The sequence below is a fragment of the Hemiscyllium ocellatum genome, chromosome 38, assembly GCF_020745735.1.
Source record: "Hemiscyllium ocellatum isolate sHemOce1 chromosome 38, sHemOce1.pat.X.cur, whole genome shotgun sequence".
In the NCBI taxonomy this organism is placed as follows: domain Eukaryota; kingdom Metazoa; phylum Chordata; class Chondrichthyes; order Orectolobiformes; family Hemiscylliidae; genus Hemiscyllium; species Hemiscyllium ocellatum.
The window spans coordinates 22,573,306-22,599,151 of record NC_083438.1 but is presented as its reverse complement, the minus strand read 5'-3'; the positions used below and the strand labels follow the sequence as shown (position 1 = coordinate 22,599,151).

The following is a 25,846-nucleotide window of genomic DNA, read 5'->3' as shown; positions in this document are numbered from 1 at the left end:
TTGTGGCTGTAACTCCATGAAACTTTAATGAGCAAGTGGACCCCACAAGTTTGTAATAAAGTGAAATCTGAATTCTGCTTTAAGACATCCTCTGGGAGGGAGTTAATATTGTTCATTTTCCGTCGGTTTCCCTGCGGTTTCTGGCTTGTTTGGGCTGCACAGCATTATTGGTAAAGTCCTCAGCTTCCCTCTGAAAACACAATGAAAACAGATTGGAGTGATGCTTGGTATGAAATGTACTGTCCTGTATTGTCATTACATCAACCCGACAGTTACAGTGCACTGCAAGCACTCAAATAAAGAAAACTTTAAAAAACATAGTTAAAAATCACACAACACCAGGTTATAGTCCAACAGGTTTAATTGGAAGCACACTAGCTTTCGGAGCGACAATCACCTGATGAAGGAGCGTCACTCCGAAAGCTAGTGCTTCCAATTAAACCTGTTGGTCTCTAACCTGATGTTGTGTGATTTTTAACTTTGTACACCCCAGTCCAACACCGGCATCTCCACATCTTAAAAAACATACACGTTATCTCAGGCACTGATATAAAATAGGGAGAGGCTGGATCGGCTCGGGCTATTTTCCCTGGAGTGTCGGAGGTTCAGGGGTGACCTTATCGAGGTTTATACAATCATGAGGAGCATGGATAATGTGAATAGCCAAGGTCTTTTTCCCAGGATAGGGGAGTCCAAAAATAGATGGCAGAGGTTGAAGGTGAGAGGAGAAAGATTTAAAAAGGACCTGAGGGGTGACTATTTCACACAGAGGGTGGCACGTGTATGGAATGAGCTGCCAGAGGAAGTGGTGGAGGCTGGTACAATTACAACATTTAAAAGGCATCTGGATGGGTATATGAATGGGAAGGGTTTAAGAGGGATATGGGCCAAATGCTGGCAAATGGGACTAGATTAATTTCGGATATCTGGTTGGCATGGACGAGTTGGAGTGAAGGGTCTGATACCGTGCTGTATAACTCTTACGATTCGAAGATGCACTGCAGAAGTCCACTAAGGCTCCTATTGGAGCCCCTTCCAAACACATGACGACTTCCATCTCAAAGAACAAAGGGCAGCCGATACATGGGAAGACCACTGTCTCCAAGTTCCCCTCCAAGCCCCTGACCATCCTTATCACAGTTCCTTCAGAATCACTAGTTCAAATCCTATGTGCCAATGGGCTGTGAAGTGGCAGATGGAGTTTAATTTATATAAATGTGAGGTGCTGCATTTTGGGAAAGCAAATCTTAGCAGGACTTAGACATTTAATGGTAAGGTCCTAGGGAGTGTTGCTGAACAAAGAGACCTTGGAGTGCAGGTTCATAACTCCTTGAAAGTGGAGTCACAGATAGGTTAATGAAGAAGGCATTTGGTAATCTTTCCTTTATAGGTCAGAGCATTGAGTACAGGAGTTGGGAGGTCATGTTGCGGCTGTACAGGACATTGGTTAGGCCACTTTTGGAATATTGCGTGCAATTCTGGTCTCCTTCCTATTGGAAGGATGTTCTGAAACTTGAAAGGGTTCAGAAAAGATTTACAAGGATGTTGCCAGGGTTGTAGAATTTGAGCTATAGGGAGAGGTTGAATAGGCTGGGGCTGTTTTCGCTGGAGCGTCAGAGGCTGAGGGATGATCTTGTAGAGGTTTATAAAATCATGAGGGGCATGGATATGGTAAATATCTTTTCCCTGGTGTGGTGGAGTCCAGAACTAGAGGGCATAGGTTTAGGGTGAGAGGGGAAAGATATAAAAGAGACCGAAGGGGCAACTTTTTCATGCAAAGGGTGGTCCGTGTACAGAATGGGCTGCCAGAGGATGTGGTGGAGGCTGGTTCAATTACAACATTTAAAAGGCATCTGGGTGGTTATGTAAATAGGAAGTGTTTAGAGGGATATGGGCCAAGTGCTGGCAAATGGGACTAGATTAAATTAGGATATCTGGTTGGCATGGACAAGTTGGATCGAAGGGTCTGTTTCCGTGTTGTACATCTCTATGACTCCATGAGAGACAAGTAAATTGGAAACGCTTTAAATGTTTGTGATAACTTAAGGGATCAAAGGACTCGATTTCCAGTGTATTACCCCAGCAAGTTATCATAACTTAAAGACTTGCCTTACCTCTTGATATACTGCAAATACTCACCTGTTAACTGTCTCACCTGGATAGGGTTACTCAACAACAAAGTCCAGAACTGCAACAAGACAGAGGAGAACATAATCAATTGACTTAATCAATTTGATGAGGCTGAAGCATCCTTCAATGATCTATACTGAGTAATGTACATCCGCTCCAAAACAAATGCTTGCATGTTTACCATCTCAAAAATATTATTGTCTATTGCTTTGTCACATGACTGTGTCACTTATAAATTTCAACGTCCATGTGTCGATGTAAACTATAGGGTAGTGAAGAAGGCGTGTGGTATGCTTGCCTTGATTGGTCAGTGCATTGAGTACAGGAGTTGAGAGGTCATGTTGCGACTGTACAAGACATTGGTTAGACCACTTTTGGAATCCTGCATTCAATTCTGGTCTCCTTCCTATCGGGAGGATCTTGTGAAACTTGCACGGTTCAGAGAGGAATTACAAGTATGTTGTCAGGGTTGGAGGGTTTGAGCTATTGGGAGAGGCTAAATAGGGTGGGGCTGTTTCCCTGAGTGTAGGAGGCTGAGATGTGATCTTACAGAAGTTTATAAAATCATGACGGGCATGGACAGGGTGAATGGACAAGGTCTTTTCCCTGGGTTGTGGGAGTCCAGAACTAGAGGGCACAGGTTTAGGGTGAGATGGGAAAGATAAGAAAGGGACCTAAGAGGCATCATAATCGTGCAGAGGGTGGTGCATGTATGGAATGAGCTGCCAGAGGAAGTGGTGGAGGCTGGTACAATTGCAGCATTTAATAGGCATATGGATGGGGACATGAATAGGAAGGGTTCAGCAGGATAGGGGCCAAGTGCCGGCAAATGGGACGAGCTGAGGTTAGGATATCTGGTCAGCATGGGTGAGTTGGACTGAAGGGTCTGTTCTCTATGACTCGATGTGCTGACACCCTCAGATAGGGACAGGAGGTTGCTTCATGTCCACAGGCCAGTTTCCTCATTCTATGGCACTCAGAATAACATATATTCTCAACTCTCTGTATCCGACTTGGCTGCATCTCCTTCCATATCCTGGACTGCACTGGCAAAGAGTGTTCAGTCTTTCATCCTTTGAGCTCTCATAAAAGGTGCTGGAAAGTGGGACTACTGGAGATAGAAAGCAGTTTCTGTCAGTGATGAGCTGAAGGGCTTCTTCTGCATTGTATGAGTCTATGATTAGAAATGGAGTGACTACTTTCTGAGGATGAAGTTGCCATATACCTGCCTCTCTTTATGTGAAGATGTGTTTCTCCAGACCTGGAGGTTTGGGGTAACTCTGACATGAGGGTTACACCCTTCCAGCTAATCTCTCTCACCAGCACTAAATCTGGTGGCTCAGTGGTTAGCACTCAGTGGGTTCAGTGCATTAGTCAGGGTTCGATCCCAGCCTTGGGCGACTATCTGCGTGGAGTTTGCGTGTTCTCCCCGTGTCTGCGTGGATATCATCTGGGTGCTCCAGTTTCCTCCCACAGTCCACAAATCTGCAGGTTAGGGTGGATTGGCCATGCTAAATTGTCCCATAGTGCCCAGGGATGTGCAGGTTAGGGTGGATTGGCCATGCTAAATTGCCCCATAGTGTTCAGGGATGTGCAGGTTAGGGTGGATTGGCCATGCTAAATTGTCCCATAGTGCCCAGGGATGTGCAGGTTAGGGTGAATTGGCCATGCTAAATTGCCCCATAGTGTTCAGGGATGTGTAGGTTAGGGTGAATTGGCCATGCTAAATTGTCCCATAGTGTTCAGGCTTGTGTGGGTTCAGTGCATTAGTCAGGAGTAAATGTAGAGTAGTCGGGGAATTGGTCTGGGTGGGATACTCTTTGGAGGTTTGGTGTGGACTTGTTGGGCCAAAATGCCTGTTTCCATGCTGTAGGGATTCGATGAAATCTGTGTCTATCCACTGTCTTATCTCCTATGAAATGTTCTCCTGCATTTTTTTGAACAACTTCTGTCAATCCCATGCAGATTGCACTGATTGGTGGGCTAGGGACTCCAGGCCATACTGAGCAATCTGATTGGTCTGTGAGTAGTAGGACCCTGGATGTACCAAGCATCAGAGGGATTATGGTGTACTTGTACCTTAAGGTAGCAGGACAGTTGGATTCAAATGGCTAAGGCGGCACGTGAGATACTTGCCTTCATTAGATGAGGCTTAGAGTTTACGAGCTGGGAGCTGTATAAAACATCAGTTAGGTCTCAGCTAGAGTACTGCATGCAATTCTAGAATCCACATTATAGGAGCAAATGGGATAGCAATGGGGCGGGGGGGGGGGGAGGCAGAGGGAGATTTACCAAGGGATTGCCTGGGCTGGAGAGTTTCAGTGATGAAGAAAGATTGGACAGAATGGGGATGTTTTCCTCAGAGCTGAGAAGACTGAGGAGGAGGTGCGGAACATGGTTGAGATTATGGATGTAGGTTTGCTCGCTGAGCTGGAAGATTCATTTTCAGATGTTTCGCCACCATACTAGGTAACATTATCAGTGAGCCTCCAGATGAAGCACTGTGGCATGGCCCGCTTTCTATTTATGTGTTTTCCTTGGGTTGGTGATGTAATTTCCTGTGGTGACGTTGTATCCGGTGGTGATGTTATTTCTTGTTCTTTTTTCTCAGGAAGTGATATTGAGATATATAAAATGATGTGGAGCTTAGACAGGAATAAGCGTTTCGCCTTGTTGGAGGGATCAGTGACCGGGGCACAGATTAAAGGTAAGGGGGAGGAGGTTTAGAGGGGGATGTGAGGACAAAAATATTCACCCGGAGGGTGGTGGGGAATGTGGGACTCACTGCCTGTCAGTGTGGGAAAGGTGGAGACCCTCAGCACGCTGAAGAAGTTTCGAGATGTGCACTTGTGGTACCAAGGCTTTCGGCCAAGCCGACTTCTCTGTTTAATAGAATCAAAAGCAGAAGTTGCTGGAAAAGCTCAGCAGATCTGGCAGCATCTGTGAAGAGAAATCATAGTTAACGTTTCAGGGTCCGGTGACGCCTCCTCAGAGCTGATGTTGGCTCGGAAAATGTGAGTATTTATGCAGAGGATAAAATGGGGGCTGGAGGGACGGTGTAAGGAGTAAATGATGAGTGGGGATAAAGCCCAAGGAGAGAAAAGGACATTTGGACTGACCAAGGAGTGGACAGCCATTTAGCTAGCAGGGTGAAGAGTTGTTAATGGAGACTGTTAGTGGCTATCAGTGTGTTATGTGTTCCCGCCTATGTGCTCCACCTTTCCCTCTGACCTATCACTGTCAGCTCCCACCTGCAGCTACCTATCGCTTTCCCAGCTATCTTCCCCCCAGCCCCACCCTCCGACGTGTCCCTGAGACCCCTTACACACACACACACACACACACACACACACACACACACACACACACACACACACACACACACACACACACACACACCTCCCCCTCCCCCTCCACCACGTTCCTGATGAAGGGCTTATGCCTGAAATGTCAACTCTCCTGCTCCTCGGAAGCTGCTTGACCTGTTGTGCCTTCTCCAGCACCAACCCTTGACTCTCCAGCATCTGCCTTCCTCAATTTCTCCCCATAGCAGCGGACTGTGTGGTAACAAGGCCTGGTGCGTGCAGAGGCTGGGGTAAGGACACTGGAGAGTTCAAGCCTTAAGGTTGAAATTGAGTCCAAAGGGGCTGCGGGGACCCCAAGTGGAAAATGAGGTGCTGTTCTTAGAGCTTAGACTGAGCTTTGCTGGATCACTCTTGGTGTGTTGTAAACCTCAATGATTCTGTGAAAGTGATGTTGAATCAAGCAACTTACCTGGCCGGGTACTGGGGATACACCAATACTTGTTTATGATGATAGAAAAGGCAATTATCAAGCAGAAGCTCAGGATCGTGACTAAGGTCAGGGCAGCCCGATATCCTTTACAGAATATAGTCAGGAGATCTGGAAGATGGAAATCAAACACTCAAATGGTGGTCAGCCCAGTGAAAGACACGCTTGCCGGAAATTTGCTGGTACTCAAGTGCAAGAAATTGTCCTTGATTGAAAGTTGCAGATTGGTAGGTTCTAAAATCCAACAGGACTACTAACCAAGCGATGCATTAAACGTTTAAGGGTAATAGCTGCAGAGGTACAATGGGAAACACCACTGTTTAAGGCTCCCAATTTTTCCAGTACACTTCAAAAATTTAGTTTTATGGTACCCCCTCACTTTTCTCAGCTGGATCTTTTGCTCATAAACATCACATCTACTCACATTTACAGACTTATTGGAGGAGTTTGCAATAATTCAGGCTTTAATAAATGCATTAGCACTCTAAAAAGTATCTGCTAGAATATTTTTTAAGACCAGCCTGGTGGGGGAGTGGGAAGGTGGGAATAGTCTCAGAATAAAGTGGCACAAACTTAAGACTGTGATGAGGAAGAAATTCTTCTCTCAGTGGATTGTGAGTCTTTGGAATCCCTTATCATAGATTCATAGATTCCCTACTGTGTGGAAACAGGCCCTTCAGCCCAACAAGTCCGCACTGATCCTCCGAAGAGTAACCCACCCAGACCCATTCCCCTACTACTCTACATTCACCCAGAATAATGCACCTAACCTGCACATCCCTGAACACTATGGGCAATTTAGCACAGCCAATTCACCCTAACCTACACATCCCTGGACACTATGGGACAATTTAGCATGGCCAATCCACCCTAATCTACACATCTCTGGCCACTATGGGACAATTTAGCATGGCCAATCCACCCTAACCTGCACATCCTGAACATTATGGGCAATTTAGCATGGCCAATCTACCAGAACCTGCACATCCCTGGCCACTATGGGACAATTTAGCATGGCCAATCCACCCGAACCTGCACATCCCTGGACACTATCGGACAATTTGGCATGGCCAATCCACCCTAACCTGCACATCCCTGGACACTATCGGACAATTTAGTATGGCCAATCCACCCTAACCTGCACATCCCTGAACACTTTGGGACAATTTAGCATGGCCAATCTACCCTAAACTGCACATCCCTGAACACTTTGGGACAATTTAGCATGGCCAATCCACCCTAACCTGCACATCCCTGAACACTATGGGACAATTTAGCGCGGCCAATCCACCCTAACCTGCACATCCCTGGGCACTATGGGACAATTTAGCACGGCCAATCCACCCTAACCTGCACATCCCTGAACACTATGGGACAATTTAGCATGGCCAATCCACCCTAACCTGCACATCCCTGGGCACTATGGGACAATTTAGCATGGCCAATCCACCCTAACCTGCACATCTTTGGATTGTAGGAGGAAACCGGAGCACCCGGAGGAAACCCACACAGACACGGGGAGAACGTGCAAACTCCACACAGACAGTTGCCCCGAAGCATTAATTGAACCTGGGTCCCTGGCGCTAACACTGAGCCACCGTGCCACTCCCGGGCAGAGTCCCTGTGTATGTTTCAGGCTGGGGTGGTGGGATTCTTGATCAGTCGGGGAATCAAGGCTCACCAAGAAATGACAGGGAGGTGCAGCTGAGGAACATGGGATCAACCATGATCCTTTTGAATGGCAAAAGAGGGGCTGCTTTTCCTATTTCTTCTGGTCGTAAGATTCAACAACATACTCTTGGCAATGGCTTTTATTACCATTGTACAAAATCTCACAGAACACATGAGCAGTTCACGGGGGCACACCAGTTGAAAACCACTGGTTTATTATGATCTTTCAGCCATAATGTACCTTTGGGGTGGAAGAAGAACATGTCTACCTGATGGAGCGGGCCTGAGGGGCTGAATGGCGTACTGCTGTTCCTGTTTTTTATGGTCTTACAGCTTTAGAAGCTGAGGGGTGTCACAGGGGACAGGGAGAGATCAGGAGTACGGCACAGAGATGGAGGATCAATCCTGCTCCTGTCGAGTGATGGCAGAGGCTTGATCGGCTGAATGGCCCACTCCTGTTCCTATTTTGTACACTTGGAGGAGATGCAGGGTTTGACACTTACCGTGAATTTCGCCCATCGCTCTGTGCTGCTTCACATAGATGTGTTTACCAATGAGGAAAATGCAAACCGAAACCAGAAGAACCGCAATGGCCAGGCCAACATTGTAGATTGTGCAATTTGCAGAGAAGTCTGTCAGGCATAGAATTCGCCGATCAGGTCAGCAAAACGATGAGAGTCTCCAACTCAACTTGCTTGACAAGACAAATCTTGGCATCCTGCTCCTCTCCCCCCCAACCATTCCATGCTGTTTAGTGCACAAGACATTGGTAAGGCCAAATGTAGATGACCGGCTGCTGTTCAGGTTCCCCTATTGTATAAAGGACATTATCAAACTGGAAAGAGCGCAGGAAAGTTTTACCGGGGTGTTAGCTGGACTGAAAGGTTCGAGTTGTAGGGGGAAGTTGGGTAGACTGAAACTTCTTTTCCCTGGAGCGCAGGAATCAGAAAGTGATAAGTTTGTCAGCTCGCTGAGCTGGAAGGTTTGTTTTCAGACGTTTCATCACCATACTATGTAACATCATCAGTGCGAGTCTCTGGTGAAGTGCTGGTTGTATGTCCTACCTCTCCCCTATAGGTGGTGGCTTCTTCAGGTGGGTGATATCATTTCCAGTTTTTCTTTTCAAGGGAAGTTAGATAGGGTGAAAGTCAATGTTTTTATTGATGGAGTTCCAGTTGGAATGCCATGCCTCTAAGAATTCTCGTGCGTGTCATTGTTTTCCCTGACCTGGGATGTGTGTGTTGTCCCAGCCAAAATGGCATCCTTCTTTGTCTGTATGTGGAGAAACTAGTGACAGGGTCATGTCTTTTGGTGGCCAGTTGGTGTTCCTGTATCCTGGTGGCAAGTTTCCTGCTAGTTTGTAGTGTTTTTTACAGTTCTCGCATGGTATCTTGTAAATGACATTAGTTTTGCTGGTGGTATCAGAAAGGTGATCTTATCGGGGTTTATAAAACCATGAGAAGCATTGATGAGGTGATGATTTGGAGATGCTGGTGTTGGACGGGGGTGTACAAAGTTAAAAATCACACAACACCAGGTTATAGTCCAACAGGTGTAATTGAAAGCACTAGCTTTCGGAGCGCTGCTCCTTCGTCAGGTGGTTGTGGAGTACACAGCCACTTGATGAAAAAGCGTCACTCCAAAAGCTAGTGTGCTTTCAATTAAACCTGTTGGACTATAACCTGGTGTTGTGTGATTTTTAATATTGATGAGGTGGATAGCCAACAGATTTTCCCCATGGGTAGGACAGTCGACACCTAAAGGGAATAGGTGAGAGTGGAGAGACACAAAGGGTCCAGAGGGACAATCTTTTCACACAGAGGGTGGTGAGTGTCTGGAATGGGTTTCCAGATGCAGTGGTGGAGGTGAGTACAATTTTGTCATTTAAGAAATGTTTCGACATGGATGGGGTATGTATGGAGGGATATGGACCAAATATGGGATTAGCTTAATTGTGAAAACTGGGCGGCACGGACAAGTTGGGCCGAACGGCCTGTTTCCATGCTGTAAACCTCGATGACTGACCATTCCGTCAACACGGGTGGGACTTTGCAGGACATAAAGCAGTTATACCAATTCATACATTACAACAGTGCACTGATTAAAACATGGTAACATTGTCCAAGACATTGGTTTGGCTGCATTTAGAAGACTGTGTACAGTTCTGGTCGCCACATTACCAAAAGGATGTGGACGCTTTGGAGAGGGTGCAGAGAAGGTTTACGAGGATGTTGCCTGGTATGGAAGGTGCTAGCTATGAAAAGAGGTTGAGTAGGTTAGGTTTATTTTCACTAGAAAAAAGAAGATTGAGGGGGGACCTGATTGAGGTTTACAAAACCATGAAGGGTATAGACAGGGTGGATAGGGACAAGCTTTTTCCCAGGGTGAAGGATTCAATAACGAGAGGTGGAAAGTTTAAGGGGGATACACGCGGCAAGTACTTCACACAGAGGGTGGTGGGTGTTTGGAATGCGTTGCCAGCAGAGCTGGTACAGGCAGGCATGGTAGATTCATTTAAGATGTGTCTGCACAGATGCATGAGTAGGTGGGGAGGAGAGGGATACAAATTAGATTACTTACAGTATAGAAACAGGCCCTTTGGCCCAACAAGTCCACACCGACCCACCCCCCTACATTTACCCCGTCACCTAACACTATGGGCAATTTAGCATGGCCAGTTCACCTAACCTGCACATTTTTGGACTATGGGAGGAAACACACGCACACACGGGGAGAATGTGCAAACTCCACACAGTCAGTCATCTGAGGCAGGAATTGAACCTGGGTCTCAGGCGCTGTGAGGCAGCAGTGCTAACCACTGTGCCACCATATCGCCCACTTTGCTTAGGAATTGACCAACGGGTTTAGACCGTAGATTTGGATTAGCACAGGCTTGGAGGGCTGAACGGCCTGTTCCTGGGCTGTAAAGTTTCTTTGTTTTTCTTTGTTCTATTCCAGAACAAGCTAAGGCTGTGAAAAGGATGTTGAACTATAAACACCTTATCCCTCAAATTGGGTGGGTGGTGGAGGGGGGAAGGTATTGCAATATTACAGGTTGTCAGATCTATCTCCCGATGAAAGGCTTTTGCCGAAACATCGATTTTCCTGCTCTCTGGATGCTGCCTGACCTGCTGTGCTTTTTCAGCACCACTCTAACCTGGAAATAGTTCCACTCAACTGATTCCTGTGATGAGGAAGGAATATAGAGTCACATGAAAACATGAGACATAGATAAGCTGCAGAGCTGGACTGAGAGGTGGCAAAAGGAGTTTAACACAGACAAGTGTGAGGTGATTCACTTTGGTCGGTGTAACCGGAATGCAAAGTACCAAAGTAATGGTAAGATTCTTGGTAGTGTAGATGAGCAGAGAGATCTCGGTGTCCAGGTACACAGATCCTTGAAAGTTGCCACCCAGGTTGACAGGGTTGTTAAGAAGGCATACAGTGTTTTAGCTTTTATTAATAGAGGGATTGAGTGCCGGAACCATGAGGTTATGCTACAGCTGTACAAAACTCTGGTGCAGCCACACTTGGAGTATTGTGTACAGTTCTGGTCACAGCATTATAAGAAGGATGTGGAAGCTTTGGAAAGGGTGCAGAGGAGATTTACTAGGATGTTGCCTGGTATGGAGGGAAGGTCTTACGAGGAAAGGCTGAGGGACTTGAGACTATTTTCGTTGGAGAGAAGAAGGTTGAGAGATGACTTAATAGAGACATTTGAGATAATCAGAGGATTAGATAGGGTGGACAGGGAGAGCCTTTTTCCAAGTATGGTGACGGCGAGCATGAGGGGGCATAGTTTTAAATTGAGGGGTGATAGATATAGGCCAGATGTCAGAGGTAGTTTCTTTACTCAGAGAGTAGTAAGGGTATGGAATGCTTTGCCTGCAATGGTAGTAGATTCACCAACTTTAAGTACACTTAGGTCATCATTGGACAAGCATATGGACATACATGGAATAGTGTAGGTTAGATGGGCTTCAGATTGGTATGACAGGTCGGCGCAACATCGAGGGCCGAAGGGCCTGTACTGCGCTGTAATGTTCTTGTTCTAAAACCCTTTGGTCCAACTCATCCATGCTGACCAAGTTGCCCCAACTAAACCCAGACCTCTTTCCTGCATTTGACCCACATCCCGCAAAACATTTCCTATCCCCTATAACTTTTATGTACAAATGTCTTTTAAATGTTGCCACTGTAGCTGCATCTATCACTTTCTCTGGCAGCTTCTTCCACATACAAACCATCCACTGTGTGCAAAAGTTGTCCCTTTGGTTCCTTTTAAATCTTTCTCCTCTCTCCTTAAAAATACATGCCCTAGTTTTGAATTACTCCAGCCTAGGCAAAAGGCCTTTGTATTCACCTTATCCATACTCCTTATGATCTATAAAGTGAACCCTCAATCTCTCGTGCTCCAGCGAAAAAAAGCCCAGCCTATCCAATCTCTCCTTCTAGCTCAAACCCTCCAGTCCTGGTAACGTCCTTGTCATGCTCTTTCTGATCAGCCATGACGTCATTGAACGTAGGCTCAAAGAGATGAATGGCCTCCTGTTCCTTATGGTCTTAGGGAGATCAATTGCTTTATTGCAGTTGTCCAGGGCATTTTGGGGTCTGATCAGTAATAATATGCACAGTTTAGGTCTCCTTATTTGAGAAATTATCTAGTAATGTTGAAAAAGCTTGAACGAGGAAACAGAAGTAAATAAATAAGAGGTTTCCCTTTTAAGATGGAATACAAAGAGTTTTTGTTTCATCTCTTCGAGGGTCGTGAGTCTGTGGAAATAGCTTCGCTGGAAAGGTGTAGACGCTTGGTCATTGAATCTACTCAAGGCTGAGTTTGATAGACAGAGGAGGAAACGCAAGGTAAAAGGAGGGAGGCAAGGATCTAAATTTAAGACCAGAACCAGATCTGTTTTGATCTATTAGAATGACAAATTGTTCCCGACCAGAGTCGAGAGTGTGTTGCTGGAAAAGCACAGCAGGTCAGGCAGCATTCGAGGAGCAGGAGAGTCGACATTTCGGGCAAAAGCCCTTCATCAGGAATGAGGCTTGTGAGGAGGGAGGGGAAGGGGGAGGTGCTGAGAGATAAATGGGAGGGGGTGGTGCTGGGGAGGAAGGTAGCTGAGAGTGCAAGAGGTGGATGGAGGTGGGGGTAAAAGTGATAGGTCAGAGGGGAGGTTAGAGCGGATAGGTGGGAAGGAAGATGGACAGGTGGGACAGGACATGAGGGCGGTGCTGAACTGGAAGGTTGGATCTGGGATAAGGCGAGGGAAGAGGAAAATTAGGAAACTGGTGAGATCCACATTGATGCCGTGGGGTTGGAGGGTCCCGAGGTGGAAGATAAGGTGTTATTCCTCCAGGGTGGTTAGGGAGTGGTGATGGAGGAGGCCCAGGACCTGCATGAACCTGGTGGAGTGGGAGGGGGAGTTGAAGTGTTATGGACCAGACCAGACCCCCTGAAAATACTTTAAGGTAGCCTCGACCCTAAATTTTACTTCTTTTTTGAACTCAGAGGTGAAGTGCCTCTTTCAGATGCAAATTAATGGGTCAAACCATTCAGTGTTAAGCATTCAATTTTTTTAAACTGCTGTAGTTAAAGTCCAATCAAAGAAAGAGGAATTTCGGATAACAACTGTGCTGGAAGGCCTAGCATAATAACAGACCCCGTAACAGATATTACTAATTAACTTCCAATATAGTAACATTCCATAAACATTACCTTTGGCAAAAAAAAAGGTAAGTTCAGTCACGGATTCTCACATCCAGGAGGCGAAAAACAGCAAGAGGAATTTCAGAGAGTTGGAGCCAGGAGGACATTACTGAAGCTTCCAACACTGTTGACATCGCAGTAGCTTCTGACGTTAGTGAGGAACTAAAATCTAGAAACCCCACTCTGTGACAGTTGGCCACACCCATTCAGGCTGTGAAAAAAAAACCCAAGGCCTCCCAAGCTGATGATGCAAGTGCTCTTATTTAACCAGTTCTGCACCTCTGCTTTACAACCTCTCCTCGAAAAAGAAACAGGACAAAATAACCTCAAAAAGTGACAGCATTGGTGCAAACACAAGTTCAGAAGGCCAGCTGTTATGCCCCAAATTTACAGCCTCTCCCCATTTTCTTTTGATTGAGTTCAGTGGCACAGAAAAGCCAGCTGCTTTAAGTTTGGAATAATTTTCTGTTCGACAAAGGAAGTCGTCTCCATGTAACCTCAGAATATACAGACCTACACTGAGTCATACAGCAGACCCTTCTGTTCAATTTGTCCATGCCAATTACATTTCCCAAACTGAACTAGTCCCATTTGCCTGCGTTTGGTCTATTTCCCTCTAAACCTATCCTATTTGCGTACCCGTCAAAATGCCTATTGAGTGTTGTAACTGTACCTGCATCCACCAGCTCGTGTGTCGTTCATTCCACATATGAACCACCTTCTAGAGCATTAAAGCACAGTACAGGTCCTTCGGCCCTCGATGTTGCGCCAACCTGTGAAATCAATCTGAAGCCCATCTAACCTATGCTATTCCATTCTTGTCCATATACCTACCCAACGACCATTTAAAGGCCAGTAAAGTTGGCGAGTCTACTACTGTTGCAGACACTGCGTTCCATGCCCCTACGACTCTCTGAGTAAAGAAACTACCTCTAACATCTGTCCTATACCACAGTGTGAAACAACTGCCCCTCAGATCCCTTTTAAATCTTTCTCCTCTCGCCTTTAACTTTGACCCCTAGTTGTGAACATCCCCACCCTTGGCAGTTCAACAGTGCAAAGAAAATAGTCATCATGCCCAGACCCGTTGCAAATTCTTTCACCCTAATCTAACCAAACTAGGAACAGGAACCTCAGCAGAGGGACAAGATGTTCGAGATAATTCAATTAGCAATCAAATGGGCAAAATAAGATTAGATACCCTACAGTGTGGAAACAGGCACTTCGGCCCTCAGAGTCCACCCTGACCTTCTGAAGCGAAACCCACCCAGACCCATTGTCCATATTTACCCCTGACAGGGCAGCACGGTGGCTCAGTGGTTAACACTGCTGCCTCACAGCACCAGGGTCCTAGGTACAATCCCAGCCTCGGGTGACTGTCTGTGTGGAGTTTGCACATTCTTCCCGTGTCTGTGTGGGTTTCCTCCCACAGTCCAAAGATGTGCAGGTCAGGGTGGATTGGCCATGCTAAATGGTTCATAGTGTTCAATGCATTAGTCAGAGGGTAATGGGTCTGGGTGGGTTACTCTTCCAAGGGCCGAAGGGCCTGTTTCCACACTGTAGGGAATCTAATGCACCTAACACTAAGGGCAGTTTAGCTCAGCCAATTCACTGAGCCTGCATATCTTTGGACTGTAGGAGGCAACCTACACAGACATTGGGAGAATATGTAAACTCCACACAGACAGTCACCCGAGGTGGGAACCGAACCCAGGTCCTTGGTGCTATGAGGCAGCAGTGCTAACCACTGAGCCACCACGCTGCCCTAAGTGCAAGTTTTCACCAAGTAACTCTTTAATCCAACAATTGTAGCAGGTACTCACTGAATACTTGAAGGGTGATAATGGCTGATGCTGAGATACCGGTGGGGGACTCCAGAGTGATTGTAAACTCTGTGAAGCTGTAGGAATGCACAGAGAATAGAAGGAGGGATGCATTTGGTAAGAGGTCTATCCAGAAGAACTTGTGCTGTGTTGTATTCTGAATGGTGCCGTCCCACTGGAAAAGCGTTTCCCCATTGGCAACCCAGCTTCCATTGTTCACTTCCCCGGATATATGAACAGACAGGATGACACGGGCTCCAGACTGTGCTTTGATGCTGCTGAGCTCTGGGGAGATGCTGAGAGGCTGTGGCTGCGCTGGGAGACAGGACAATAGGTCAGTAAACTACATTAAACTTCTTGTAACTGATCACTCCTAGAGTGGGCCAACTTGCTGTTTCTACATGAGGCTGCGAGAGATGTATTTAAATCTAATGACCAACATAACTGTCCTCCTTATTAATAATCTTTTTAGTCATTCCCACAGGATATGGGGGTCTCTGGCTGGGCCCAACATTTATTGTCCATCCCTAATTGCCCCTTGAGAAGTTGGTGGTGAGCTGCCTTCTTGGACTGCTGCAGTCTACCTGCTGTAAGTTGACCCACAATTCCATCAGGGAGGGAATTCTGGGATTTTGACCCAGTGGTAGTGAAGGAACGGCAACATATTTCCAAGTCGGGACGGGGAGTGGCTTGGAGGGGAACTTGTAGGTGGTTGTGTTTGCGTGTATCTGTTGCTCTTGTCTTTCTAGACGGAAGTGGTCATGGGATTGGAAGACACTTTCTGAGGATCTTTGGTGAGTTTCTGTAGTGCATCTTGTCGATGGTACACACTGTTGCTACTGAGCGTCGGTGGCAGAGGGAACGGGTGTTTGTGGCTGTAGTGCCAATCAAGCAGGGGTTGCTTTGTCCTGGGTGGTGTCAAGCTTCTCTAGTGTTGTCGGAGCTGCCCCCATCAGGGAAGGTAGGGAGTATTCCATCACACTCTTGACTTGCAGATGGCGGACAGGTTTTGCAGAGTCAGGAGGTGCAGTATTCCGAGCCTCTGACCTGCTCCTGTAGCCGCTGTGTTAATGTGGTGAGTCTAGTGGAATTTCTGGTCAATGGTAATCCCTAGGTATGCACATCCCAAAGACTGCTGCTGTTCACCACTAACCCTTCCAGGGTAGTGAAGGATGGGGAGCAAAAGCTGTCTGAGCGAGGAACACCCACATCTCATGTGCAATAGAATAGAAACATTTGTTGTGATATGCCCCACCAACACTTGACACATAGAGTCATAGAGATGTACAGCAGGGAAACAGACCCTTCGGTCTAACCCTCGGCCGACCAGATATCCCAATTCAATCTAGTCCCACCTGCCAGCACCCGGCCCATATCCCTCCAAACCCTTCCTATTCATATACCCATCCAAATGCCTCTTAAATGTTGCAATTTTACCAGCCTCCACCACTTCCTCTGGCAGCTCATTCCATACATGTACCACCCTCTGCATGAAAAAGTTGCCCCTTAGGTCTCTTTTACATCTTTCCCCTCTCACCCTAAATCTATGTCCTCTAGTTCTGGACTCCCCCACCCCAGGGAAAAGACTTTGTCTATTTACCCTAACAGCCAGAAGTACTCAACCTGTAACAAAAACAGAAATTGCTGGAGAAACTCAGGAGATCTGGTAGGTTCTGTGGGAGACAATTAATGTCTCAGGTCCCCTAACCCTTCTTCAGAATGCTGCCAGACTTCCTGAGTTTCTCCAGCAATTTCTGGCCTTTGTTTCACATTACCAGCATCCACAGTTCTTTGTTTCATTTCGGTAGTTGACTATTCTGGGCAATGATGGGCAACATTAAATAGGCAACCCAGTTATTTTGCTGGCCCTTGCTTTCTTTAATTTGGGAAACAGCAGCAACTTACTGACAACATTCAGTTCGATTTTGGCTGTCCTCGTGTCTCCGGACGCTGTACTCATGGTCACATCGTATTCTCCAGTGTCCAATACCCGAACCGATTTCAGTTTCAGTGAAGTCTTGGAGGAGATTGCGGCCCGCCCACTGTAATCGGGGCTGATCTCGGGGGATGTGTCACTCCACCAGGCGACAGCTTTCCCTCCAAACGTCCAGCTCCCGTGCTTCACCTCTTGTGAAGGACTCGCTGACAGAATGACTGTGTCCCCAGCAACGGCATTAATCTTGCCGCCTTCAACGCTGATGGTAAAAGGAGCAGACTTTGCTAGGTGAAAGCAAAAAAAAACTGATAATAGTCCAGATTCTGCAGTTGTAATGACAGTGAATCTGTCAGCTTCTACCCTCATTACAACAGTGATGGATAATCAAGCATATAAATGCTTCTTTATTCATCCATGTTATTTGCTGGATGGCCAGCCAGTGATGCTAACAGTGTGGGTTCAATTCCCACACTGGCTGAGGTTAGCACTCTCCTTCTCCATCCATTGGCTTCACAGTAGGAGACAGAGAATGGTGGTGGAGGGTAGTTTCTCAGACTGGAGTCTTGTCACCAGCAGTGTTCCTCAGGGATAATTTCTGGGTCCTCTTCTGTTTGTCGTTTATATGAATGAACTGGATACATGTACAAAAGGCATGGTTAGTAAGGTTGCAGGCGATACCAAAATTGGTGGCATAGTAGAGAGCAAAGAAAGCTTTCTAAGATTACAAAGGGATCTTGATCAAATGGATCAATGGGTTGAAAAATGGGACTAGATTGGATACCCCATTGGCATGGACCAGTTGGATCGAAGGATCTGTTTCCATGCTGTACATCTCTGTGACTCTATGGCAGAGTTCAAACTGGATAAATGCAAGGAATGGCATTTTGGAAAAACAAACAAGGGCCGGGCTTATACAATGAATGGTAGGGCCTTGAGTAGTGTTGGAGAACAGAGGGACCTAGGGGTTCAGGTGCGTAACTCTTTGAAGTTTGCATCACATATAAGCAGAGTGGTTAAAAAGGCATTTAATATGCTTGCCTTCGTTGCTATAGGAGTTGATGTTGTATAGGACGTTGGTGAGGCCTCTTTTGGGCTACTGTGCCCAGTTCTGGTCACCTAGTTATTGGAATGATATTATTAAGCTGAAGGGGGTTCAAAGGAGATTTACAAGGACGGTGCTGGATATGGAAGGCTTGCGTTATAAAGAAATGCTGGTTAGGCTGGGGCTATTTTCACTGGAGTGCAGGAGACTGAGAGGTGACCTTATAGTAGTTTGCAAAATGATGAGAGGTATAGAGAGGGTTAATCATAGAATCCCTACAGTGTGGAAACAGGCCATTCGGCCCAACAAATCCACGCCAACCCTCTAAAGAGTAACCAACCCAGACTCGTTCCCCTGCATTTACCCTTGACTAATGCACCTAACCTACAAACCCTGAATGCTATGGGACAATTTAGCATGGCCAATTCACCCTAACCTGCACATCTTTGGACTGTGGGAGAAAACCCACACAGACTCAGGGAGAACATGCAAACTCCACACAGCCAGTTGCCTGAGGCTGGAATCAAATCCAGGTCCCTGGTGCTATGAGGCCGCAGTACTTACCACGGAGCCACCGTGCCACTCTGTTAATGTCCTGTGCTGACAATGGGAGGTGTCTTTTCCCTAAGAGGGGGGATCTCAAGACTAGAGGGCACATTTTTAACGTGAGAGGATGGACATTGTAAAAAGACATGAGGGGCAAATTTTTTACACAGAGGGTGGTTCACATGTGTAATGAACTCCCTGAGGAAGTGTTGGATGCAGGTACAATTACAATGTTTAAAAGATACTATTCCTGTTCAGATTACTTACAGTGTGGAAACAGGCCCTTTGGCCCAACAAGTCCACACTGACCCTTTGAAGAGCAACCCACCCAGACCCATTCCCCTACACCTAACACTACAGGCAATTTAGCCTGGCCAATTCACCTAACCTGCACATTTTTGGACTGTGGGAGGAAACCCACGCAGATACGGGGAGAATGTGAAAGCTCCACACAGACAGTCGCCTGAGGCAGGAATTGAACCAGGATTTCTGGCGCTGTGAGGCAGCAGTGCTAACCACTGAGCTACTGTGCCACCCACAAAGTGATTAATTGGTTTATTCTTTTCTTCCATGGGTGTTGCTGGCAAGGCAAGCATTTGTTGAACTGAGTAGCTTGCTGGACTGTTTCAGATGGCAGTTCAGAATCAGCCATATTGCTGTGGGTATGGAGTTACATGTCAGTCAACCAGGTAAAGAAGGCAAATTCCCTTCACAAAAGGAATCAGTCAATCAAATGGGTCATTATTACTGATGACAAGGTTTAAAATCCAGCTTTATTCACTGAATTCCAGTTCCACCAACTGATATTGTGAGATCTGAATCTATATCTCAAACCTTGACCTCTGGATTACTAGTCCAGTGACAATGCTATTACACCACCATCTCCCTCTCTGAACAGAATTCAAATCTCTCAACTTATCGAGTTTGGCTGAATCACAGAGTCTCAGTTACACCTTTGACTCAGAATAAAAGTCTGGCAGATCAGCTGGTCAACCACCTGATGATGGAGCAGCACTCGGAAAGCTTGTGCTTCCAAATAAACCCGTTGGACTACAGCCTGGTGTTGTGTGGTTTTTAACTTTGTACACCCCAGTCCAATACTGGTGTCTCCAAATCAGATCAGAACAGGTTCACTTGAGTAATTCTCTGTGTGGAGGTATTGTCTCACAAGCAAAGGGAAGCATCGTGGTTCAGTAGTTAGCACTGTTGCCTCACAGCACTAGGGACCAGGTTTGATTCCAGCCTCAGGCAACTGGCTGTGTGGAGTTTGCACGTTCTCCCCGTGTCTGCGTGAGTTTCCTCCGGGTGCTCCACTTTCCTCCCTCAGTCCAAAGATGTATGGGTCAGGTGGATTGGCCATGGGAAATGTAAGGCCCAGGGTGGAATGCTCTTTCAAGGGTCAGTGTGGACTCAATGGGCTGAATGGCCTGCTTATGCATTGTAGGGGTTCCATGATGTCGAAGACAAACAGATGGGGACTCTGTGCAGTGTACTTTAGAAGGATGAGAGGTGATCTCATTGAAAGATGTCAGATTCTTCAGGAGCTTTCCTGGGTAAAAGAGGTGTCCCTTCATGGGAGAGTCTAGGACCAGAGTGTAGAGTCTCAGAATAAAGGGGTGGCCAATTTAAGAATGAGATGAGTAGGAATTTCCTTTCCCTCAGGGTTGTGAGTCTTGTAACTCCTTGCTGTGGGGGCAGAGTCCTTCGATATATTTGAGGCTGAGATAGATTTTTGATCAGTCGTGGAATCAGTGGTTATGGGGAACGAGCAGGGAAGTGGCCGTGAGAAATGTCAGATCAGCCACTTTCGTATTGAATGGCAGACCAGGCTTGAGGGGCTGAATGGACTATTCCTGCTCCTATTTCTTATGGTCTTAGCTTGTACAGGTGCAGTGGCTCAGTGGTTAGCATTACTGCCTCACAGCACCAGGGACCCAGGTTTGATTCCTGCCTTGGGTGACTGTCTGTGTGGAGTCTGCACGTTCTCCCCGTGTCTGCATGGACTTGCTCCGGTTTCCTCCCCCAATGTGCAGGTTAGGGTGGGCTGGCCATGCTAAATCGTGGATGGTGCATTAGTCAGGGGTAAACATAGGGGGATGGGTTACTCTCTGGAGGGTTGGGGTTGAAGGGCTTGTTTCCACACTGTAGGGAATCTGATCTAGAGTTTGGCTGAATCACAGAGTCTGAATTATACCTTTGACACAGAATTACAAGTATCGTACCCGGCCAAGACAAACAGAAAGAAGCGAAAAGCAGAAATAACTCGAGAAACAGCAGGTCTGACAGAGAGAGAAAAAGCAAACTCAATGTTTCGGCTCCAGTGACCTGTGTTCTGAAGCGTTAAGACTGCTTTCTCTCTTCCCAAATGCTGTCAGACCTGCTGAGTTTCTCTAGCAATTGCTGTCTTTCATCTCAGAGCTTAAGCACCTACAGTTCTTTATTTTTATAAACATAAACGCAGGGCGGTACGATGATTTAGCAGTTAGCACTGCTGCCTCACAGCACCAGGGTCCCAGGTTGGATTCCAGCCTCAGGTAACTGCCTATGTCGAATTTGCACATTCTCCCTGTGTCTGTGGGGGCTTCCTTTCACAGAGGTGCAGGCCAGGTGAATTGGCCTTGCTAAATTGTGCGTTATTCAGAGGGAAATGGGCCTGGGTGGGTTACTCTTCGGAGGGTCGGTGTGGACGTGTTGGGCCAAAGGGCCTGTTTCCACACTGTAGGGAATCAAATCGAATCTAAGCATTTTATATCAATAAATAAAACACCAAATGAGCCTCATCACATGCCCAATTCAAGTTATGGAGTCATAGACACTTCCAGCACAGAAACAGATCCCTCAGTCCATTGCCATGGCGACCATAATCCTGAACTCAACTAGATCCATCTGCCTGCACTTAGCATGTAATTCTCCAAATATTTCCTATTCCTGTACTTATCTAAATGTCATGATTTGGAGATGCCGGTGTTGGGCTGGGATGGACAAAGTTAAAAACCACACAACACCAGGCTATAGTCCAACAGGTTTATTTGGAAGCACTAGCTCTCGAAGTGATGCTCCTTCATCAGGTGGTTGTCTAGATGTCTTTTAAACATTCTAACTGGACCCACATCCACCACTTCCTCTGGAAGTTCATTCCACACACGGTCCACCCTTTGATGAAACAAAGTTAAAAACCACACAACACCAGGTTCTAGTCCAACCGGTTTAATTGGAAGCACACCAGTCCAACACTGGCATCTCCAAACCATGACTACTATCGGCACCACTAACCTTTGTTGAAACAAATTGCCTCCCGTGTCTTTTTTAAACAATTTTCTCCTCTCACCTTTAAAATACGCCCCTGGTCTTGAAATCCCCCACACGAGGGAAAAGGCATGCACCTTATCCATGCCCCTCCTGATTTTATAAACTTCTGTAAGGTCACCTTCCTGTAACAGGGTGATCAGGACTGGACACTATTCCAGCAGACGCCTCTCCAACATCCTGTACATCTTCAAAATAACATCCCAACTCCAACATTCTTGTGAGCAATGAAGGCAAGTATGCTAAAGGCCTTCTTAACTGCCCTATCTCGATCTGATGCAAACTTGAAAGCATTTTGTACCTGAACTCCTTGGTCTCTCTGTTCCATAACACTCCCCAGTGCCCTACTTTAATCGTTTAAGTCCTGTCTTTGTTTATCTTAACAAAATGTGGTACATTTATCTGAAGTAAACTCCATTTGCCACTCATCTGCCTATTCACCCAATTGATCAAGATGTTCTTGTAATCTTAGGTGACCTTCTTCACTGCCCACTCCACTGTCTTGGTGTCATCCATAAACTTATGAAACATGCTTTCTATAGGTTCACCTGAATCATTTCTATAAATGACAAACAAAAGTGGACCCAGCGCTGATCCCTGTGGAACACCCTGGTCACAAGTCTCCAATCTGAACAACACCCCTCCATCACCACCCTGTCTCTCACCATAAAGCCCATTTTGTGACTAATTGGCAAGTTCACCCTGAATCCCGTGTGATCGAACTTTGCTAATTATAGTCCATCATGTGAAACCTTGTCAAACTGAAGTCCAAGTGAACACTGTCTACCGCTCGGCCCATGTTGATCTGCTCATTGTCGATTACAAGAGACAGGAAACTTACGGAACACGTTCAAAGTGACCTTGGCTTTGCCTTCTTGTCCAGTCGGGGAGTCCATCGTCACCCAGTAATCCCCAGCGTCTTTGAGAGTTACTGAGAGGAGGAGGAGGGACGTGTTGTCCAAAAGCAGCACCTTGCGTTTGGTGTAGGCGACGTTGAGGTCAGGCGGCTCGACGGTCCACAGGACGATGGACTCACCGCCAAACTTCCAGAAACCACTCGAGACGGGGGAGGAGGGTCTCACCGGGAGGGTGACTCGATCACCCACGGTGGCGTTGACCTCTGGCTTGTACACGAAGATACTGAAAGGCTCAGCTGTGGGAACAATTCCAAGGTATCTCCGTTAGGAAGGAACCCAGAGAGGAAAGCAACACACAGGGGCTGCCTTTTACTTTTACCCTCAGGAGGTCCCCAAAACTTCCAGTTGCCTGCTCTGACCCGGCCTACTGATACCCAAAGAGATTCTCACCGTATGATAGGACGAAGCACACCACGGAGATGATGAATCCAGCTCTCTCCATTTTGGCAGAAGTGTCTCTGATCCGGTGTTTTCACTGGAGTCCTGTTCCCAGGAGCGTCACATGAGCGGTTTGCGAAGACTGGGGAAAGACAAGTGACTGGCTGCTCTGTTTGCTGGTCATACACTTGTCAACGAGCTCCAAGTGCAATCATTGTCAGTTCCCATTGTTCTGTGGTTTCCTCTCCTTCTGTCTGGACTGGAGACTACGATCATTTCGCCCTGGTCGCTTACTCCAGATGAAAGGGATCTTTGCCTGAGGAAAAGGAATATTCTATCCGCGTCCCAGCTCTCACAACGCGACACCACTGCAAATAATGTTGCCTTGTCAAGCTCCCAGCTGAGCAAGATGGTCACCAAATACTCGATCTTATATTCTATGTTTCTAGCCCCTAGTCACAAAGTCGAATGCATTTTCCTCTTTATTAATTGCTGTTTTTCATCTGTCCATCCGCTTTCAATAACAGAAATTGAATTCCCCCCTTCCATCTGGGAATCTCCACCACAAACTTCCTCCCCAAGTCTGAAATAAAAACAACCAGTTATTCGTTTCCTGCCTCTCAGCCAAGTTTTCCTTAGAGTTAAAAACAGCTGATGGCTGCTTTTTAGGTCACGTCTCCCGTTTAAGCAACTATTTCAACCGAAACTCAAGAGAGTTCCGAGTTCGGTCACTGTTCTGTGCGTGGTTCTCCCATTTCCCCAGAAAGCATTTACTGCTCATCACAGGACATCGATTCCTTTTCCCCTGCTCAGACCTCATTCCTGATGAAGGGCTCATGCTCGAAACGTCGAATTCCCTATTCCTGAGATGCTGCCTAACCTGCTGTGCTTTAACCAGCAACGCATTTTCAGCTGTGATCTCCAGCATCTGCAGACCTCATTTTTTACTCCCCATTTAAAAAGCAGGGTGGAGGTGTAGGGGTGAGCCAGGGACACTCCCTACCTACTTTGGGAATACATTGACTTTGGTTTCAGTCCTACTCAAGGCCATTCTCTGACCTGTTTCCTCTTATCCCCCACCCCAGACACTGATGGCTTCTGCTGTTGCTAATATCCGCTTTGGTTCCAAACTGGAAAATGGGAGGCAGAGGTTTAGGCAGGGAATTGGGAGGATCTGCTCAGGCAGACCGCGAAAGAACCAGAGATCAGAAATTCACCAATACTCGGCACACAAGCGCAGTGGCTACAAGAGCAGGTCAGATGCGAGGAACACTGCAGCAAGTAACTCACCTCCTGATTCCTCAAAGCCTGTCCACCATCTACAAGGCACAATTCAGAAATGTGTTGGAATACTCCTCACTTATCTGGATGGGAGCAGCCCCAACAACACTCAAGACGTTTGACACCATCCAGAACAAAGCAGTCCATTTGATTGGCACCACATCCACAAACATTCACTCCCTCTCCCATCAAGATACAGTAGCAGCAGTGTGTACCCTCTACAAGATGCACTGCAGAAATTCCCCAAACGTTCTTAGACAGCACCTTCCAAACCCAGGAGCACTTCCATCCAGAAGGGCAAGGGTAACAGATACATGGGAACACCATCCCCTGCAAGTTCCCCTTCCAGCCACTCACTATCCTGACTTGGAAATATATCACCATTCTTTCACTGTCGCTGGGACAAAATTCTGGAATTCCCTCACCAAGGGCATTGTGGGTCAACCTCAGCAGATGGACTGCAGCAGCTCAGGAAGGCAGCTCACTACCACCTTCTCAAGGGGCAACTAGGGACGGGCAATAACTGGTGGACCCAGGCAGCATTGCCCATATCTCACAGATGAATTAAAAAGAAGCTGACAGCTTGACTGCCTTTGTGTAATGATTGGAATGAGGTCAGTCAGGGGGACTTCATAGAATATGAGTTCCCTGACTGAGGCTGTGAATCTGATCCAGTCGGGGAACCATGGCTGATATAAAAAAGGTGACGAATCAGGGATACTTACACTCTGGTGACTGACTCTATATGAAGCAGGACTATCATCAAGGACTACTCATGTGTAAATAAAGGGTGACTTGGTGATGAAATATCACCCTCTGTAGGGTTACTGCACTGAGAAGGCATCACTTTTCAAAACCATTTTCACTCACACGATGTGAGTGTCACTGGAGAGGCATTTATTATAAGAAGGCAGTTAGGAGTCACATGTCGGCCATTCCAGGTAAGGACAGCACAGTTCCTTCCCTACAGGGACATTAGTGAAGCCAATGGGATTTTCCAATCATCATCATCATCTGATTCTTACTTCCTGATCTTTTTTCCTCCCCGGATTGAATTCAAATCCCACCATCTGCCGTAGTGGGACTTGAACACCAGAACTTCAGCTGGGTCTCTAGATTCACAGCCCAACAATACGACCGCTAGGCCATTGGCTCCTCTCCGCAAGCTGCATGTCCTGCAGATATCACAGTCACGTGTTTTTTGATCTGTGTGGGGAAGATCGGAGAATGGGCTCCCCCAGAACCCGGAACTTAATGATGATAATCTTCAGGAAATTCAAGCAAAAGAATAAGCTGCTCTGCCGAATGGTTCAA

The 25,846-nt window shown here is 46.7% G+C and overlaps 1 protein-coding gene across 3 annotated transcripts; it reads right to left on the bottom strand.

The window, feature by feature from the left end:
* On the bottom strand, nt 1-23,519 carry LOC132833976 (carcinoembryonic antigen-related cell adhesion molecule 21-like). 3 transcript variants are annotated; one of them, XM_060852682.1, is made up of 8 exons: nt 23,264-23,519; nt 22,798-23,109; nt 17,032-17,346; nt 15,127-15,441; nt 8,097-8,225; nt 5,905-6,033; nt 2,140-2,188; nt 1-190 (listed from the first exon to the last, which is right to left on the bottom strand). In XM_060852682.1, the coding sequence occupies exons 1-7, from the start codon at nt 23,313-23,315 to the stop codon at nt 2,166-2,168; spliced, it is 1,275 nt and encodes a 424-aa protein (XP_060708665.1). In that variant the 5' UTR covers nt 23,316-23,519; the 3' UTR covers nt 1-190; nt 2,140-2,165. The 3 variants fall into 3 exon arrangements, with proteins under 3 accessions (XP_060708665.1, XP_060708666.1, XP_060708667.1); XM_060852683.1 differs by lacking the exon at nt 8,097-8,225 and having other exon boundaries at nt 23,264-23,517; XM_060852684.1 differs by lacking the exons at nt 5,905-6,033; nt 8,097-8,225 and having other exon boundaries at nt 23,264-23,518.
* Between the last annotated feature and the right edge of the window lie 2,327 nt (nt 23,520-25,846).